The 19,988-nt window shown below is 52.0% G+C and overlaps 1 protein-coding gene across 3 annotated transcripts in view; it reads left to right on the forward strand.

Moving 5' to 3' along the window:
- ITGA11 (integrin subunit alpha 11) overlaps nucleotides 1–19,988 on the forward strand; it is a 45,693-nt gene that overhangs the window by 24,110 nt on the left and 1,595 nt on the right. For all 3 annotated transcript variants that reach the window (XR_011003579.1, XM_068203501.1, XM_068203500.1), the window contains exons 10-27: nucleotides 908–978; nucleotides 1,426–1,570; nucleotides 3,196–3,344; nucleotides 4,712–4,852; nucleotides 6,260–6,463; nucleotides 7,187–7,317; nucleotides 7,825–7,991; nucleotides 9,468–9,610; nucleotides 10,512–10,622; nucleotides 10,875–10,960; nucleotides 11,921–12,122; nucleotides 14,171–14,269; nucleotides 15,791–15,867; nucleotides 16,880–16,969; nucleotides 17,954–18,044; nucleotides 18,145–18,258; nucleotides 18,773–18,859; nucleotides 19,323–19,433. Coding sequence is in view for 2 of the 3 variants with exons in the window: in XM_068203501.1 (XP_068059602.1) it covers nucleotides 908–978; nucleotides 1,426–1,570; nucleotides 3,196–3,344; nucleotides 4,712–4,852; nucleotides 6,260–6,463; nucleotides 7,187–7,317; nucleotides 7,825–7,991; nucleotides 9,468–9,610; nucleotides 10,512–10,622; nucleotides 10,875–10,960; nucleotides 11,921–12,122; nucleotides 14,171–14,269; nucleotides 15,791–15,867; nucleotides 16,880–16,969; nucleotides 17,954–18,044; nucleotides 18,145–18,258; nucleotides 18,773–18,859; nucleotides 19,323–19,433 (2,219 nt within the window). In the remaining variant the exon portion in view is untranslated. The remainder of the gene's footprint in view (nucleotides 1–907; nucleotides 979–1,425; nucleotides 1,571–3,195; nucleotides 3,345–4,711; nucleotides 4,853–6,259; nucleotides 6,464–7,186; nucleotides 7,318–7,824; nucleotides 7,992–9,467; nucleotides 9,611–10,511; nucleotides 10,623–10,874; nucleotides 10,961–11,920; nucleotides 12,123–14,170; nucleotides 14,270–15,790; nucleotides 15,868–16,879; nucleotides 16,970–17,953; nucleotides 18,045–18,144; nucleotides 18,259–18,772; nucleotides 18,860–19,322; nucleotides 19,434–19,988) is intronic.

The raw sequence follows: 19,988 nt of genomic DNA on the forward strand, positions 1-19,988 counted from the left end.
TGTCAGCTCTTGTGACAACTTTGTCGCTCTCCCGAACTAAATTTATCCAAATTTCAGAGGAAAAATGCAGCCTGGAATGAACAATTGGAACAGAAGATGAAGGGCTCGCACTGGGAATGAAACATCTTGAATTTGGGGGATTTTTGGCTCAAATCAGCTCACAAACTCCCCACAAGTTTCCCGGTTTTCTGTGTCCAGCTTGGCACTTCCCTGTGGAAGTTGTCCTGGATGAGGAACTCGCCCAGTTGGAATTACAAAGCGAAAACCTCCAAATGCCCAATTTTTGGGTGAACTTACAGCTCTGCAAGGGGTGAAGCTGCACCCCAGCAGAGCTCCCAGACCTCCTAACAGCATGAGGTTGTGGAATTGGGGAATTTAGGGAGAAATGGGATCATCAGGAGGACCTGGAGCTGCTGGAGCAATTCCAGAGGAGGCCCCGGAGTTGCTCCAAGGGTGGAGCCCCTCTGGAGCCAGGCTGGGAGAGCTGGGAATGTTCCCCTGGAGAAGGAAAATCTCCAGGGAATCCTTAGAGTCCCTTGCAGGGCCCAAAGGGGCTCCAGGAGAGCTGGAGAGGGACTGGGGACAAGGGATGGAGGGACAGGACCCAGGGAATGGCTCCCACTGCCAGAGGGCAGGGCTGGATGGGATATTGGGAATTAGGAATTCCTGGCTGGGAGGGTGGGGAGGGGCTGGGATGGAATTCCCAGAGCAGCTGTGGCTGCCCCTGGATCCCTGGCAGTACCCGAGGCCAGGCTGGACGGGGCTTGGAGCCACCTGGGATAGGGAAAAGTGTCCCTGGCCATGGCAGGGCTGGAATGGGATGGGAAGCCACCATGGCTCAGCCCGTCCAGGAGAGCAAACTCTCAGTTAAACACAAATTCCCTTTTTTTTCTTTTTTTTTTTTTAGGAACCAACAAGAACGAGATCTCCTTTGGACTGGAAATGTCCCAGACTGGATTTTCATCCCACGTTGTGGAAGTAAGAGAGGAAATATGGGAATTTTTTTTGCTTCTGCCTTGTCCAGTTTATCACCCCCTGCTCCAGGTGGGAGATTGGGATTGGGGACAAATTATTAATTACGGAATTAAATAATTAACATGAGGATAAGGAAGTGCTGCTGGATTATCCTGTGGGAAAGGGAGATGTTGGGAGACCCGAGCATCCCTTAGGATCTGCAGCAGATCCTCCCGATGCCATGACCTCTCGAAGGACACGCTGGGATCTTCATGGAGAAAGTGTTCAGGAATTTCCTGGGGAGAAAAAACCATTGGAAAAACAGGAATAGGGTGGAAGTGTCATTCCAGCATTTTTAAAACCCCCCAGCATTCCAGGTGTTTTTGGAAGAACGGTCTGTGTGGGATCAGAGGGATGGAGTCGCCTCCACTTGGGAAGAACTCCCACCAAAGCACTCCTGTTTTCCCACAGGATGGGATCCTGCTGGGAGCAGTGGGAGCCTACGACTGGAACGGAGCCGTCCTGAAGGAGACCGGCAGCGGGAAGGTCATTCCTCTGCGGGAATCCTACCTGCAGGAATTCCCGGAGGAGCTGAAAAACCACGGAGCCTATTTAGGTGGGAAAGCTGAACTATGCCGTGGTGTCACAGAGGGGGAATTTGGGATTTTATCCTTAAAAAATAGGAAGCACAGGATATTCCTCATGGGAGATGCAGCACAGGAGCATCTTCACCTGGAAAGAGCCCGGCTTCGACCCCGGAGTGGGGCACAAATGGGATTTAAATTCAGGAGCAGCCGAGCCAGCGGGTTATCCGCAGCTTTTCTTGGAATGGTTGCAAAGCTCTGATGGAATTTCATGCCTAGGCAGGAAATACCTGCTGGGTTAATCCGTTCCATGTGCAGCCACTGGAGCTCTGGAATAAAAATATCAGCCTGGACTGTGAAATGCAGCCTCTCCTCGGAGATGTGGCTGTCCCGTGGCAGGGAGGGAGGTGGGATTCTGTGGGATCAGCGCCTCGAGGCTCTTCCCTGGGAATGGGGGCACGTGGACCATCTGTGAGGTGACAGCAGAGTGTCCCCTGGAGCTGGGATGGCTGTGGGTGTCCCGTGGGAATCCCTGTGGGAGTTCAGCTGGGCTCTCTTTTCCACTGCCTGGAGTGAGAAATCTGGGAATATTAAGGAATGCTGGTGTATCCCGCTGAGGAGCAGCCGGGGGGCTCAGGGTTGATGGTTGGTTTAGGAATATCCCTCCACGAGGGGCATTTTTAGGGAAAGAGGGACCCCAGGTAAGGCTGGTGGGCAGGGAAAGGGGTCCGAAAATCCCTGGAGATACTAAAAATTCAACTGGATGTGATCCCAGGGAATGTGAATCAGTTTCATGATTGGCCAGACTTTGAGTTCCATAGAATTCCAGAATTCTGAAGTGATTTGGGTTGGAAAGGAACTTAAATCTCATCCCATTCCATCTTCCCCTATCCCAGGTTTCTTCAAGCCTCATCCAGCCTGGGATTGGAATATTCCAGGGATGAGGCAGCCACAGCTTCTGTGGGCACCCTGTTCCACTTCTAGGGATTTTATTAGAATTTAAACCTGAGCCTGAAGGTTCAGGAACGTGGACTTGGGGTTGAAACCCGGGATTTGGCAGCCCCAGCTTTATATTCCTACAAAATCCTATCTGCAACCATGGAAGTGCCGCAGCCCAGGGGGTGATCCCAGTAGGAAAAAGGGATTGTTCAGGGTCATTGGCTTAGGCAGAGTTATTTCCATCAGGAGGAATGATTTTGATGGATTCATGGCTTTTCTTGGACCGGGAATGTTGACATCAAGCACCAGGAAAGCTTTTCCTGGTGTTCCTGGAGGAGTGGAGCAGCGGGAGCTGCAACTTCCCAACACTCAGCACCTCAGAGTGTGTGTCCAGCTTGATGTGAGCCGTGAAATAAAACACCCAGAAGTCCAGGAATTGCAGGGATTGGATTCACCTTCGATAAAAGAAGGATTTGCACAGGAAGTGGGAATCAGGCAGTGCCAAAACTCCCGGCACAGCCCCGGCTGCAGCAGCACCGGAGCAGGCGGCTCAGGGGCGCTGGGGTCCATCTGGGCCATTCCATCTTTGCAAAAAATCCCGGTTTTTAAGCTTCCCTTTTTGGGAAGTGGCCAGAGCTGTGTCAGCAGCTGGGGGCTGATGGAAAGCAGACCCCAGAAGCAGGCAGGGAATTCTCACTCCGTGTCCATCCCTTTCCAGGTTACACCGTCTCCTCCGTCATCTCCACCAAGCATGAGCGGATTTACGTGGCGGGAGCACCGCGGTTCAACCACACCGGCAAGGTCATCCTGTTCAACATGCACAGCAACAGGAACCTCACCATCCACCAGGCCCTCAAGGGAGAGCAGGTAATTCCGGCCGGGAATGCTGCGCCGCTTCTCCCCCATGGAAGAACCAACCCTCTCCCTTGATTTTTCCTGAGTTGGAAAGGCTTGGCAGCGCTGCGCAGCCATGGATGTGTCTTGGTTTGAAAAGACAGGTGTCTGCTAAGGAAGGCAGGAGCCTTCCTTGAAATGGAAAATGAAAAATAATTCCCCCCAAATCATTATAATTTTGAAATTAAGGAGCTCTCAGGAAAAGATATGGGAGCAGGAATAACAGCTCTTTACTAAGAAAATTAAAAATACAGACGTGTCGCTATTGGACATGAAATGAGTGCACAGAAGCTTGGTAAGTTCAAAAGAGAAAAAGACCCAGTTTTATTCAAATATCTGGTATTTATAGAATTCCAAACGTGACTGTGGATTGGAGGATGGAATTACCACCTCTCCAACCGCACTTGTCCAAAGATCAATCAATCATTTCTCTCTACCCACAGAGAAATATGTAAACTATTCTATTTATACATGAAATTTTGTGGGAGCTCTGACTCTTAAATATTAAGACTCTTAAACTCTTAAACGTTATCAGAAGGTTAAAGAAGTTTTATGAGAACTTTAAAACTTTCAAAAGGACTATAAAAGAAAACTTAACACTTTTAAAAATCAGGGCAACACAGACGCAATAGTACAAAAAAGAAAACAAACCACTGCCAAAGTCAGAGCAGGCCCTGGCAGCCCGTGGGTCAGGGAGGTGGCAGCAGTCCCATCCCATGGTGGCTCAGCCCTCCTGCAGTGCCAGCTGTGCTTCTGCTGGAGCAGGGATCCTGCACAAGGCTGGAGTTTTCCTCTGAAGCTCCAGGGCTGCTGGGGATGGGCCTGGGCTTCCTCTGGGAATGCAGTGGGGCAGAAAGCTGCTCCTCTGGGAATGCAGTGGAGAAGAAAGCTGCTCCTCTGGGAATGCAGTGGGGCAGAAAGCTGCTCCTCGGGGAATGCAGTGAAGGCTGTTCTGTTGTTCCAAACCTCAGATTGTATCCAGGTAGGAATGCTTGGCTCCTCCCCTGGGCGGAGCATCTCCCCATGGGATGATGGAATTTTCTCAGCCATGCAGGGACACTCACTGGCCATGAACAGAAGATAATTAATAATTAATGGCCCACAACAGAAGATATTTCCCGGAGGGAGGATTGGCTGTGGGAGAGATAAAGAAAACTGCCCAAATAACAGCAGAGAACTGCCCCAGCTCTGACAGATGGGGACAGAACATACAGCCCCATTTCCAACCCAAGACAGCCGGTTGTGGCTGCATCCACCGCAGGGCTGTGGCAGGGTTGGGATGTCCCTGTGGATCCCAGGGCGATGGTGGCTTCATTCCCACCCCGTCCTGTCCCCTCCAGATCGGGTCCTACTACGGCAGCGAGATCAGTTCCCTGGACGTGAACGGCGACGGCGTCACCGACGTGCTGCTGGTGGGAGCGCCCATGTTCTTCAGCGAGGGCAGGGAGAGGGGCAGGGTCTACGTGTACACCCTGCAGGGGGTGAGTGGCACCTGGGGACACCGCGGGGACATTCGGGTGCTCTCGTGGCAGCCGTGTCCCCTGGTGGGGTCTCAAGGTAGGGGTACAATGGGATCATTGCTATGTGGGAATGTGGATGTCCCTCTGGAGAAACCACCTCCAGCCACGTGGCTTCCTCCAAACTTGCTCCCTCCAGGGAGAGCTCAGAGCCCCTTCCAGTGCCTAAAGGTGCTTCCCTGTGGAAGTTGCCCTGGATGAGGAACTCCCCCAGCTGGAATTACAAAGCAAAAACCTCCAAATCCCCATTTTTGGGTGAACTTACAGCTCTGCAAGGGGTGAAGCTGCACCCCAGCAGAGCTCCCAGACCTCCTAACAGCACGAGGTTGTGGAATTGGGGAATTTAGGGAGAAATGGGATCATCAGGAGGACCTGGAGCTGCTGGAGCAATTCCAGAGGAGGCCCTGGAACTGCTCCAAGGATGGAGCCTCTCTGGAGCCAGGCTGGGAGAGCTGGGAATGTTCCCCTGGAGAAGGGAAGGCTCCAGGCAGAGCTCAGAGTCCCTTGCAGGGCCCAAAGGGGCTCCATGAGAGCTGGAGAGGGACTGGGGACAAGGGATGGAGGGACAGGACCCAGGGAATGGCTCCTACTGCCAGAGGGCAGGGATGGATGGGACACTGGGAATTAGGAATTGTCCCCTGGGAGCGTGGGCCACTCACAGGGCTCTGGGGACAGCAAGTCTCTCCCTTCCCTCCAGTGGGGGAATGGGACATGGGCCACCCCTGTCCCCTTCCCTGTCCCAGCTTTCCTGGTGGGCCACCCTCAAATCTGGCTCAAAATGAGCCAAATCCATCAGGATCCAGGGACACATGGGAAGGTTGTGCTCTACATCCAAGGATGCAGAGCCCGCCTGGAGCATGGAATCCCTATACCCAAAGCACTTTGTTATTTATGGAAATTTTATATTATTATTATAATCGTTATTATTACTATTATTAATAATAGCAATAATAACAATAATAATAACAATAACAACAATAGTAATAATAATAACAATAATAATGATGATTACATTTGTATTTATTATAGAATTTTTTATGAGTATAGAATGTTTATTATTATGGCATTTGCATTTGTTATGGAATGTTTTATTAATATGGAATAATAATGATAATTTATTATATTATTATTACTGCTATTTAATTATTTATGTCAGGTGCAAAGCAGATGTGGGGCTGGCTCAGGGGGGGCTCAGGGCTCATTATTCCCCAGGGATGTGCTCCAAAATCCCCCATCCCTGGGAATGCTCCCTCCTCCTTCCTTGGAGAACCCCTCCCACATCACCGCACTGTTCACTTCAGGCTTTCTCCTCCTTCCAGCCTTGCTGCTGATGCTTTGGGAATTGTCTTCCTTCCCTTTTTCCCTTGGCAGAACATCTTCGTTCCCAGTGGAGCCCTGGTGGACCTCCAGAGTTACCAGAATTCCCGTTTCGGCTCCTGCATCGCTGCCGTTCCCGACCTCAACCAGGACTCCTACAACGACCTGGTGGTCGGGGCCCCTCTGGAGGACGAGCACCAGGGAGCCATTTACGTTTTCCTTGGATTCCAGGAGACCATCCTGAAAAAGTACAAGCAGGTGGGCCTTCCCTGAGCTTGGTTTTCCTCCTCTTTCATGGGAATAAATATAATTTGTCCCTATTTTAAGGACTGATGGAGCAGGACAAATCCACGCCCGGGATTTAATTGTTAATTACTGCGGCCAGATATTTCCTCTTTTGAGGCATCCAAGACAAAACACTGGAATTCAAGCACTGGAACAGCAGTGGTGGAGTCCCCATCCCTGCTGGGGTTTAAGATGGGTGGATGTGGCGCCTGGGGACATTGGTGGTGGCCTTGGCAGCGCCAGGGGGCGGTTGGACTCCACAGTCTTGGGTGGCTTTTCCAACCTGAGTTATCCCATGGAATAGTGGGGGAAAAGGCTTGAAATTGGAGGAAATGTTTAGCATTCTTTGTAAGGGATTGCTATAGATGTATTAATTAACTAATTAATAATTTTTTTAAATTTTGTTTATTTTTATTTAAATTATTTATTTATTTATTTATTTATTCCACTTTTGATAAATGTTAACTACGCAGGGTAAATCCAGTAGAAATCCTGGATGGTGTCGCCAAAGAGAAATTGCTTTCAAAAGCAAATGCTTTCTCTTTTCCAAAGAGAAATTCCCTGGAAAACCATGTTTAGTACAACCTCTTGGAACGGGGAATTTTCAGTGGCGAGGCGGAGTCAGCCTGGCAAGCCCTTGGCAGGCAGGGATGTTCCTGCTGGAATCCAGCCTGGATTGTTCCCGTTCCTTTCCAGCGGATCGCGGCCGCTGACCTCGCTCCGGGCCTGATGTACTTTGGATGCAGCATCCACGGGCAGCTGGATCTGAACGAGGACGGGCTCGTGGACTTGGCCGTGGGCTCGCTGGGCAATGCCGTGGTGCTGTGGTGAGCCAGGGATCCTTGGTGCACCCTCTCCCGATTTCCTCTGCCCAAACCATGCCAAAGTTTTTCCAGGAAAAACTGGTCTCCCAACATTCCAAGCCATCTTTCCTGAATAACCACCCCCTGTCCAATGGGGCTGTGGGATCTCAGTACCCTTGGGCCCTAAAAAGATGCCAGAGTTGGTTTTCCATTTAGTTTCATCCATAGTTATCCAGAAATCCCAAATTTGTGGGGACTTGCTCAGGCTCCTTCCAGTCTGGTTTAATCAGAGCAATATTTTCAAATATTAATTAATGTTTGGAGAGTCCCAGGAAGCTGTTGGGACGGAGGGTGGCTGTGCCCAGCCGAGATGGGTCACCCCGTCTCTGCTTGGAGAGCGCCTTCAGTCTTCCCAACCTTCTGCAAAAAGGAGGGAAAATGAGTGAAAAAGGCAAACCTGGAGCTGTGGGAGACTCCAGGATGTTCCGTCCCGAGCCAGAGCCCATCTCACGCCCTCTCCCCACCCCGCAGGTCCCGCAGTGTGGTCCAGATCAACGCCAGCCTCCGCTTCGAGCCCTCCAAGATCAACATCTTCACCAAGGACTGCAAGCGCAATGGGAAGGAGGCCACCTGCATGAGGGCCTTCGTCTGCTTCACCGCCCTCTTCCTCTCCGCTCACTTCCAGACCGCCAGCGTGGGTAAGGACAAAATCCCAATTCCTGCCTTGCTCAGGTCTCCAGCCCCATGGAAATCCCAACTTTTGGGATGGAAACTGTCCAGGAGCTCGGAGGAGATCACGTGTCCATCCGGCACTTTGATGTCACTCACGTTTGTCCCTGTCCCGGCTGAGTCTCTGGGTTCTGGTGGTGGTTCTTCCAAAGAAACACCCTCAGGATAAATCCCACCTCATCCCTCACCTATTCCCTGGGCTGAGCTCTCCTGGGATTTGCCTTTCCATGCTCTGTGTGACGGGACTGTCACCCCAGCGGGACGGGAGAGGATGTGCCCGGCCCGCGTTCCGCAGGGCTCATCCATCTCTCCCACCTCCCGCAGCAGCGGGACACATCTGCCGGCCAGATGTGCATTTTCCACAACATCCCAGGGAATCTGCGGAGCTGGCCAGCTCTCCTGTTAAACCCTTGGATGGTGCCGTGACCCCGAGTGATCCCTGGCGGATTCCCGGGAGTCAGCGGAGCAGGGAAGCGATAGCGGCTCAGCCCCTGCGAGCCAGCAGCAAACACTGGCCAAGGAAAATCAGGGTCCAACGCCAAAGGAAAAACTCCCATCCCCCAGACCAGGAGTTTTGTTTTGCTCTGTCAAATCCAGCATTTTTCTCCCTGCTGCTGGCCCTGTGGGATAAAATCTGAGTGGGATTTCTTTATTTATTTGATTTTACCTTTATTTCACCTGGAAATAAAGAGTCATCCCCTGGATGAGCCCCTCTGCTCTGGAGCCAGGCTGGGAGAGCTGAGGGTGTCCAGCCAGGAGAAGGAAAGGATCCAGAGAAATCTCAGAACCCCTTGCAGGGCCTGAAGGAGCTCCAGGAGAGCTGGAGAGGGACTGGGGACAAGGATGGAGGGACAGGACACAGGGAATGGCTTTAAGCTGAAAGAGGGACATATGGGATTTTGGGAAGGAATTGTCCCCGTGAGGGTGGGGAGGGGCTGGGATGGAATTCCCAGAGCAGCTGTGGCTTCCCCTGGATCCCTGGAAGTGTCCGAGGACAGGGCTTGGAGCACCCTGGGACAGTGGGAGGTGTCCCTGCCGTGGCAGGGGCTGCAGTGAGATGAGATTTAAGGTCCTTGCCAAACCAGTCTGAGATTCTGTGGTTCTCTGAAATCCCTGCTTGGTTGGCAATCTCCAGTTTCTTTCCAACAGCAGTGCAGGAACCAAAGGATCTCCATAAATCATCCAGGGGAGGGGTGAGCTCTTATTCCTCCAGACCAGCACGGGAACACTTGAGAGGCAAACAATTCCACACCTGCACAGATTTTACACAGGGCCTTGCAATAATTCATTCCCAAAACTCCTCATTTGGAGAGGGGAAGCTTTTCCCAGAACCGCCTGGGATTTCTCCCTGGATTCCCCTCAGCTGGGAACAGGCACTGGGGCCACTCTTTGCCCAGGGTTTGGGGTGTGTGGCCCCAAGGCCTGAGCTGGGCCTGTCCTTGCAGGGCTCAGGTACAACACGACCATCGACGAGCGCCGCTACTCGCCCCGGGCACACCTGGACGAGGGCGGCGAGCGGGCGGCGCCGCGGGGGCTGGTGCTGCCCGCCGGGCAGGAGCTCTGCCACACCCTCCCCTTCCACGTCCTGGTGAGTGTGGAGCAGGAGGTGTTCTCTCCAGCCTCCCTCGGTGGCTCCCCGGGGTGGGAATGAGCCTCATCCCGCTGGGTTCCTGCCCGCCGGTTTGATGTGGTCAGGGACACGGAGCTGCCAGCACGTGGCAGCTGTCGGGTCCCCAAGCAGTGACATCATTGCAGCTTCCACGTGCTCCATTCCGTGAGCCGCGGCCCTGGGGAGGGTGTGCGCTCCTCATCGCAGGGTCGGGCTGCTTTTCCTGCTCCAAAATCAGGAATGCTCGTTGTTTTTCCATCGGGAATGGAGTGTCCCCGTGACAGTCCCTGGTGGTGTCCCCCTTTGGCCCAGCAGGGTCCCACCCCGGGGTGCAGAGCTGGTGGATCCCTCGCTCGCAGGGAACAGCTGATGCACAAACCTGGCCAAAACCAAACATTCCCAGGGAATGAGGAGAATCTCATGGAAGCCAGGCAGGCCCACGCTGCCAGACTGGCCCAGCCCCAAGCCCCGGCTGAACTGCCGTGAACTTTTGGGAAATTTGAGGCTGGAGATGGAGCTGGAGCTTGTGATTTAGCCCAAAAAACATCTCCCTTCACAGCATCCCTCTGCACCCCGGGGCAAGGCACGGGAGGAGCTCCAAGGGGCTTCCAGAGGGCAGGGTTAGGTGGGATATTGGGAAGGAATTCCTGGCTGGGATGGAATTCCCAGAGGAGCTGTGGCTGCCGCTGGATCTCTGGAAGCGTCCAAGGCCAGGTTGGATGGGGCTCGGATCAACCTTGGAGATGGAATCTGTTTTTTGTTACATCCCAGCCCTGGGCTGGGGCTGCAGGACGGATCTGTGACCTTTGAGGGACACCCTGAGGTGCTGCCCCAGCCCAGGCAGCCCGGGGCTCCTCTCCACGTTTTCCATGTGCCACAGGACACGGCGGATTACGTGAAGCCGGTGACGTTCTCCATCGACTACGAGCTGGAGCATGCCGAGCACGGCCCCATGCTGGACGATGGGTGGCCCACCTCGCTCAGGGTCTCTGTAGGTAGCAGCTGCCACCCCCTTGGTGTCACCTCCCAAAGTGTCACCTCCCCGGTGCCACTTCCCAAAATTCCACCTTCCCAAGCGCCACCTCCCAAGTGTCACATCCCTGGTGCCTCCTCCCAAAGTGCCACCTCCCAGGGTGTCACCTCAAAAAGTGTCACCTCCCAAAGTGCCACCCCCCCCCCAGGGCATCAGGGCAGATTCATCTCTGGAAGAATCGTCACCGAGCTGCTCTCCTTGTCCCCTCAGGTCCCCTTCTGGAATGGCTGCAACGAGGATGAGCACTGTGTCCCCGATCTGGTGCTGGATGCCAGAAGTGACATTCCCAGTGCCATGTGAGTAGGTGACCCAGAGCATCCTCCAAGAGTGTCTCCAGCTGGGGGATGCTCCGAAAATCCAGCCCCAGTCTGCGTTCCGTAAATTGCGACATCACTGGTCCTCCATCCAGCATCACCACAAGGTTCATCCAAGCCCTCCCTGAGGTGCTCCTTGGCACTTCTGGGCCTCTCCCTGCTCCCTGTCTGGATGGAATCCGTGGTTTTTCGGGGAATCCACAAACAAGTGAATATTTGGTGCCATGGTGATGAGTTCCAGGGATACAAATCAGGAAATACCAGGGAATAACTGCAAGGCTGGCATTACCCACCTGGCAATTACAGGCGTGACTCATGGAAATAATTCCACACAGCAGCTCCGTGGTTACAGAGCTATTAAAGGTTATCCCTGCATCCACAGGAGGCCCCGGAGCTGCTACGAGGGCTGGAGCCCCTCTGCTCTGGAGCCAGGCTGGGAGCCAGGCTGGGAATGTTCACCTGGAGAAGGAAAGGATCCAGGGAGAGCTCAGAGCCCCTTGCAGGGCCTGAAGAGGCTCCAGGAGAGCTGGAGAGGGACTGGGGACAAGGATGGAGGGACAGGACACAGGGAATGGCTTTAAGCTGTAAGAGGGACAGATGGGATTTTGGGAAGGAATTGTTCCTTGTGATGGTGGGGAGGGGCCAGGATGGAATTCCCAGAGCAGCTGTGGCTTCCCCTGGATCCTTGGAAATGCCCAAGGCCAGGTTGGACACTGGAGCTTGGAGCCACCTTTGCTACTGGCATGGGATCTGTTTCTTCCCTACATCCCAGCTGTCCCCGAGCTGTCCTAATAATGTTTGAGAAAGTGTCACACCATTGGCCAAAAATCCCCAAATTACAGCTGATGGGAAGAATCCATAATTCCTCTTTCAGCACAGCAGGACAGAGGGAGAGCGGGGATTTCCATGCTCATAAAATCCCGGGAATGCCCCTTCTTGCAGGGAATTCTGCCGGAGGGCACTGCGGAGGGGAAACTGCTCGGCCTTCAGCCTCTCCTTCGACGCCTCCGTCTTTGTCATCGAGAGCAGCAGGAGAAGGGTGGCCGTGGAAGCCATGCTGGAAAACCGTGGGGAGAACGCCTACAGCACCATCCTCAACATCTCCTTCTCCAGGAACCTCCAGTTCGCCAGCTTGATCCCCAAGGTGAGCTCCCGGGGGAGATCCAGGCTTTTCCAGAGGTGCTGCTAATCCCGGTCGGGTGAGAAAGCTGCAGCCTAAAGCAGAGCCCAAATCTGTCTCCATCCCTCATAAATCAGAGCTGTTTATGGGCTCCGTTTCTAAGCACTTCCAGCTCTTTATTTTGGAAATACAAAAACGTTTTGAGTTTTAAGAGCCTGAGCGAAGGTCAAACACAGAGGAAATTATTTCCCTCTATTTTTCTCCTGCAGTTGTTTAAAAATACTCCTTGCGCATGGCCAAGTTCCCGTCAGGAACGAGTTTTTGCAGCTGAGAAAAAACTCCTGGAAGTAGGAGCTGATCATGGGAATGTGGCCACAGCTTAGCACCAAGCCGGGCGATGCCTCCTCTCCATGGCTTTCCCTGGATGATCCCTGAGTGCCCCAAAAATTTCACTGCCCCACTCACTCGATCTTGGTGCGACTCCTCCCTGTTCCCAGTGAGGTTTGGGAATGTGCTGATGCTGCTGTGCCTTCCCTCACCCCCCCATGACTTCATCCCTGCCCGCAGATCCCACCTCCTTTGTTTTTCTCCGAGCCGTGCCAAGGGAAAATTGTGGGGCTCGCTGCCCACAAAATAAGAGAAATGCATTTTTTGGAGATTATTCCAAACGAAGTGAGGGGAGCAGGGAAAATCCCCAGGATGGTGAAGAACAGAAAGCACCAGGCAGCAGTGGTTGTAGGGAATATTTGCGGCTGGTCACAGAGGAGTCACAGATAATGGGATCCTGGCTGTCCCTCCTTATCAAGGAGCCTGCAGAGGGGATGGATATCTGTGTCTTATAAATAAAAAGTGGCTATGGCCCCAACAAGTCCAAAATTTCAGCAGATGAGTGGGAGGAAGCTCCAGGCTGTTGCTGGTGGCTGGTGCTGGGATATTCTGGCTCCTGGTAGTGGCAGCAGCTCAAACTGACCCCTTGTGGGGGATAAAAGCTGGAATAGCTCATCCTCTCGTGGTGAGGATAGACACCTGCCTACAAGTGGGCTACAACATCTGGATACAACATCTGGAAGGGTTGTGGAGGAGACAGAGCAGGGTTGGTGTCCCATCCCATCCCAGCTCTGCAATGGGCAGGAGTTTCTCCAGCCTGGCTGGAGAGGTGGAAGGTGTTCCAGCAGCAGGAATGTCAGTGTTGAGATGAGGGAATTCCAGCTTAGCTGGTGGCCATGCAGGATAACAGCTCATGTTGTCTCTCAGTGCTTCCCAACAACTCCTCATCACAGAAAAATCAGGAGTGCCAGGAATGATCAGGTTCATTCATTCACCAGAGTTAAATTCATTCGCCGCTGTAATTGAATTCATAAAGTGGATTTAAATCAGGAAACTGAGAGCTGCTTCCTAGAGATGCTCCTTTCCAGGAACATCAATGAATGCATGGGAAGGATTCCCAGCTGCAGCGAGCAGGCTGGGTTGGATGACTGGCTGGTTGCTTGCATCGTCTTTTGGCTGGGTTTTGGTTGTGGTTGGCTGTATCCTTTCTTCATTCATTAGTTTGTTGGCCAATGGTTGGTTGGTCATTGGTTGGGTTTTGGGAATTGGTTGGCCGGTCATTGGTTGGGTTTTGGTCATTGGTTGGGTTTTGGTCATTGGTTGGGTTTTGGTCATTAGTTGTTGGTTGGCTGGTTCATTTGTTGGTCCTTGGTTGGTCTCTGGTTGGTTGGTTGGTTCTTGTTGTTGATTGGTTGTTGCTTGGGTTTTGGTTGTTTGTTGTCGATTTGTTGGTCATTGGCTGGTTGGTCATTGGCTGGTTACTGGCCATTGGTCGTTTGGCCACTGGTTAGTTGGTCGTTTGGCCACTGGTTAGTTGGTCGTTTGGCCACTGGTTAGTTGGTCGTCAGTTGGCCATTGGTTAGTTGGTCGTCAGTTGGCCATTGGTTGGTTGGTTGGTTGTTTCCCCAAAGCCAAGGCCCGTTTTGAGCCCCTCGGATGTTCCCAGTTTTCCAAAGAGCCGGCTCCTGGGGCTCATTCCCGGTGTCCCGGATACTCCATGGACAAGACTCCGTGTCCCGTTTCAGGACGACACCGACATCAACATCGACTGCGCCAGTGACGACAGACACCCCACCAGGAGGGTGTGCAACGTCAGCTACCCCTTCTTCCGAGCCAAGGCCAAGGTAGGACATTCCCAACTTCCCACTGTGCTGTCACATGGACCTTCTGCCCCCAGGGTCACATCTGGGCAACCCTGAGCAGGATTTTGAAGATAAACTTTTGGTTTCTTCCCGTTTGGAGTTTGAAAAGCATCTTAGGGAAGCTGGGATGGGTGGGATCCTGCCCTGGTGCTCAGGAGAGCCCCAGAATCCAACCCATCTTCTCCAGGTGACAGAATTTGCCTCAAATCCTTTGGAAAAAATTAATGGTGGCTTCAAACCACGGATGGGAACTTCCCTGAGCTGATTCCCTGCAGGATGAGGCTCTTTCCCTGCCTCAGAAGTTTTCCTTGCTCTGAGGTGCCCCTGGATCCTGCTCAGAACCAGTCCAAGCCTCCCTGGGTGGTGGCATCCTCCAAACCAGTGTTCCCAATATTTAGGATGAGCCCAGAACCAGCAAAAACTGTTTTTATAAACCACAAACCCTTGGGAAACATCAAATTCAGGAGCAAGGTGGGGAAAAGAAAAGGGGGGAGCTGCAGCCTTTCAGGATCCATGTGGAATTCCAGACCCACCCCATACTCTTGTGGGAAAAGGGACCAGCACAAGCGGGATCTGGAGAGAAATTCTCCCCAGCTCCTGTATCCATCTGAAACCTATCCTTGATAATGATGGATTATCAAGGCCTGAGAGGTTTTCCTTGCTCTGAGGTGCCTCTGGATCCTGCTCAGAGCCAGTCCAAACCCCCCTGGGTGGTGGCATCCTCCAAGCCGGTGCTCCCAGTGTTTGGGATGAGCCCAGATCCAGTTTATCATTTTTATAAGCCATAAACCCTTGGGAAACATCAAATTCAGGGTTCAGTTGGGAAAGGATTAGTGGGGAGATCCACTCAGGATCTGCATGGAATCCCACCTGCCACCCATGGGAAAAGGGACCAACACCAGCAGGATCCAGAGATAAAATCTCCCCAGCTCCTGTATCCGTCTGAAACCTTTCCTGGATTATGATGGATGAGCCTCAGGCACCAGGCTCGGCTTTAAAGCTCCCAAAAATCCCAGTGGGATGCCTGTGGCTGCACGAGGAGCTGTCTCCCCATGACCTACGGGATTGGGAATGCGTCCGTGGGCCATCAGGTAGTGCCGCTCCTGCCAAAACAAAGACAGGCTGGAAATGGAATTTTGGCTCCGGAGCTGCGGGAGCTTTAATATTCCAGTCAGCTGTGCCGGCCCAGACGGCTTGAGGTCACCACAGATGTGACATTTATCACATTTATCCCATTTTATTGGTGTTGGCTCTCTCCAGCTGCCTCCCCTTCCCGCCGATCCCGGGCCTCTGGAGGCATCTGCTTCCAAAGGGAGCCACTCGTTCCTCCCATCGCAGGGGCTGAGAGAATTCCTGCAAATCCTCTCTGCTCTGCTTGGTCCTGGTGGGATTGGGAACTGTGTCTCCCGCAGGGTCCCACACTGGCCCTGCTCAGCACTCAGGATTTTATTCCCTGGGATGTTTTTCCCGATGTTTTTCCCAGTGTTTTTCCCTTCTCCGCAGGTCGCTTTCCGCCTGGATTTTGAATTCAGCAAGTCCGTCTTCCTGCAGAGCATGGAGGTCTACATGGTTGCCAGCAGGTCTGGGGACGCTTTCTCCCTCTGGAATCACGGAATCATGGAATGGTTTGGGCTGGAAAAAAAGCCCATCCAGTCCCACCCCTTCCCTGATCCCAGGTTGTCCAACCTTGGACAATTCCAGGGATCCAGGAAGCTTCTCTGGGCACCCCAGCATGTAGCCAGCTTTCCTTGGGATTCCTTCCTCCAGAGCCAGAGGTTTTCCATGGAATAACCCCATGGAAACCCAGTTGCTGTGGGTTATTCCAGCCCTGTGCTCCGAAACCTGGCTATTTTTATTTATCTGGGAATTTACATCCATGATTTTTCCGTGCCTCTGGAAGCTGCTGGGCTCTGCTGGATCTCCAGCCACTGCTGCTTGCTCATCCAAGCTCCCACCGCAAATATTTCCCAGGAAAAATATCTCCTAATAATTTTGCAGAGTTCTCCTTACTCCCCGCTCCTCCACAGGTAAAGATTTCCCACAGGGAAATGCAGGAAATCCTGCAAAGAAAAGGAAAACCCTATGAGGAAAGGGAAAATCCTGTGAGGAAAGGGAAAATCCTATGAGGAAAGGGGAAATCCTGCAAAGAAAGGGAAAATCCTATGAGGAAAGGGGAAATCCTGCAAAGAAAGGCGAAATCCTACAAAGAAAGGGGAAAATCTTACAAAGAAAGGGGAAATCCTACAAAGAAAGGGAAAATTTAAATCAACTTAGTATTTCTTAAAATATTAATAAATAATTTAATTCATTGACTGCATTATTAATAAAAATTAATTAATTTTTAAAATAAATTCACCAATTATTAGAGCAGAGGAGGATTCCCCTGCACCACTTTAAGCTGCTGGGGCTGACACCTCCCTCCGAATAATTTTAATCATAAAAATCCCAGAATAAAATCCTGCTTTGACCAAGAAGAAAAAAAAAAGAAAAAAAAAAAAAAAAAGAAGAAAAAAAAAAAGTTCAGCATTCCCAGAAAAAATTCCCAGGGGGATTTGGCTCCTGCCTGACCCCCTGGCCCTGCTGCTGTTCCAGTGACAGCGAGGAGAAGGAGAGCACCAAGGAGGACAACGTTGCCCACCTCAACTTCCAGCTGAAGTACGAGGCCGACCTGCTCTTCACCAGGTGAGGAGTTCGGGATGGGATGCGGCTCCTGGGAGGTCATGGATTGGGAAAACCCCTTGGGAAAATCAGTTGGGAGCAGCCTTCAAACCAAGGTTTAATTTGGGAATTTATTGGAAAAACAGGAGCCATAAAATCCGTGAGAGCTTTTTATAAAATTGGCGAGCTGCAGAGAGCTGGACTCTGCCGATGTTTAAAGGCATAAATTTTATTAAAGAGGTGTGAGGGTGAGTTTTCATGGGAAAAAAAAAAAAGGGAATTCTTGGAGGTAATAATGGCCATCACAGGTGTTCCCAGTGTCTGGGCCGGTGGCCATCCCACAAAACCATCGGAGGGAAGCTCAGCTGTGGGATGAGCATGGAATCACCGGGAATTCAAGTATGGGACAGCCAGGGATGAAAGCAGAGATAATTTAGGAAGCTGCTGATGGGAAAATCAGGGATCCCAAAGCTCATTCCCTGGCACTGCTTGCTGGAATTTTTCGGGGATTTTTCAGCCCTTCGGTCATTTTATATTTTTAACTCAGATGCCACGAATAAAATTCCTTTAATATTTAGGATTTATGGGGAGTGAGGGGATCCTCCATCTCAGAATGAAGAGAAAACCTGAAGGGAAAGAAGAGCACAGAAAATATCAAATTTGGGAATTTTGGAGTGAAAAAGGAGGGAGAGAAATGTGGGGATTTGGGGCCATCACAGGTGCTCCCAAATGGGTTCCCACAGGATATTCCTGGCTCTTTTCCCACCTCTCCAGCTGCAAAGCAGGGATTGATTTACCTCCTGTGACAGCCAAACCTCAGCCAGGGCCTGGGGTGGCTCTGCGTTATTAAAGAGGTGAGAAAATCCTACAAAGAAAGGGAAAATCCTACCAAAAAAAAAAAGGGAAAATGCTGCAAAGAAAGAAAGGGGAAATCCTGCAAAGAAAAGGGAAAATCCTGCAAAGAAAGGAGAAATCCTACAAACCTCTTTGTCACCCTTTGTCCCACAGGACGTCCAGCCTGGACTATTTCGAGATCAGATCCAACAATTCCCTGGATGGATCCAACCCCATCGGGCCCCCCTTCCACTGCACCTTCACGGTGAGCAGGATCCCTGAGTTCTCCTGGATTTGGGATCTGCCCCAGGAGCCAGGACCCCCATCCCCCGATCCTGACACATCCCTGTGCTCTTCCCTGGCAGCTGCAGAACCTGGGATTCTTCCCGGTGCAAGGGGTGATCCTAAAGATCACCATGCCCGTGGCGACCCGGGCAGGCAACCGGCTCTTGCTGCCCACGGAATTCCGGGCAGACCAGGTAGGACGGGATTCTGGTTTAGGGTGGGATTCCAGCATAGTTTAGGATGGGATTCCAGCACGGTTTAGGGTGGGATTCCAACATGATTTAGGGTGGGATTCTGTCCCGGTTTAGGATGGGATTCCAACATGGTTTAGGATGGGATTCCAGCACGGTTTAGGGTGGGATTCCAGTCCTGTTTAGGATGGAATTCCAGCATGATTTAGGATGGAATTCCAGCCCAGTTTAGGATGGGATTTCAGCCTCATTTAGGATGGGATTCCAGCCTGGTTTAGGGTGGGATTCTGTCCCAGTTTAAGATGGGATTCCAACCCGGTTTAGGATGGGATTCAAGCCCAGTTTAGGATGGGATCCCAGCCCTCCAGCCATATCCCACAGTAAGCCAAACTCAATCCCAGCTCCAGCAAATCCTGGGAGGTGCTGGGGATCTCCAGTTCCACCGGGATGGGGGCACAGGGAAGCCACTGCCACGATCCCTGTGTCCATGCTGGAATTCCATTGGCTTCTCCCACAGGAAAACACGACCTGCAGCATCTGGGGGAACACCACTGACTACCGGAGAACTCCAGCAGAGGAGGACCTGTCCCGCACCCCACACCTGGTACTCGCCTGCACGGGGCCAATCCTGGCTCCGGGATATCCCAAAACATGGAAAAACCTGGAATAGGGATGGCCCATGGACATGGAAGGGGCACGTGGACGCTGGAGTTTTTTAGGAGAATTTTAAGCCCTTCAGTTGTTTTATTTTTATTTTTTGTCTCAGCCACTGCAATTTAAGCCCCGTTAATACTCGGGATTTATAGGAAGCGAGGGGATTCTCCAGCTCACAAAGATCGGGATCTTTTTTTTCCAAGGGAAAACTTGGAGAGAAGGAAAAGCACAAAACCCAGCAAAAATTGGGAAGTTTGAGGTGAAAAAGGGGGAAAAAATTTAAAGAATGTGGGGATTTGGCCGCATAGGAGGACGGACGCGTGGGATCCTCCCTCCCTCAGTGCCTGCCAGGGATGGATCCCAGTGGGATTTTCCCTCCTTTTCCAGCCGTGATCCCACATTTCCCTTTGCAGAACCACAGCAACTCCGACGTGGTTTCCATCGACTGCGAGGTGAAATTGGCCCCCAACGAGGAGCTGAACCTGCACTTGCGTGGGAATCTGTGGATGAAGTCTCTGAAAGCAGTGAGTGCCCACCAGAAAATGTGGATTTCGGGGAGAAATCCCCGAAAGGAACCCTTGCACCCCAAAACTGTGGGGTTTTTCCCTTCCCCTGGAAGCTCAGGTGTGTACGGGGTGGATTTTGTTCCCAAAGCCACTAATCCTTTCGGATCGTGCATCCACAGCACCTCATTATGGATTATTTAATTCCATAATTTATTAATTAATGCAAATTTAATTAATCTAAAACCTCTTTTTTGCTGTTGTTCTGCACCACTCCTTGCCTGCCCTGCATCCTTCTCTCCCATGGATGCAAACAGAATCCCTATGGATACAAAGCCATGGGAATGGGATGGATCCCATCGGGAATGGGGGCTCTTTTTCCATGTGGGATGCTCATTCCAGGCCCTGGGGATGGATCCCATTGGGAATGGGGGCGGATCCCATTGGGAATGGGGGCTCTTTTTCCACGTGGGATGCTCATCCCAGCCCCTGGGGATGGATCCCATTGGGAATGGAGGCTCTTTTCCCATGTGGGATGCTAATTCCAGCCCCTGGGGGTGGATCCCATTGGAAATG

The sequence above is a fragment of the Anomalospiza imberbis genome, chromosome 13, assembly GCF_031753505.1.
Source record: "Anomalospiza imberbis isolate Cuckoo-Finch-1a 21T00152 chromosome 13, ASM3175350v1, whole genome shotgun sequence".
Lineage (NCBI taxonomy): Eukaryota > Metazoa > Chordata > Aves > Passeriformes > Viduidae > Anomalospiza > Anomalospiza imberbis.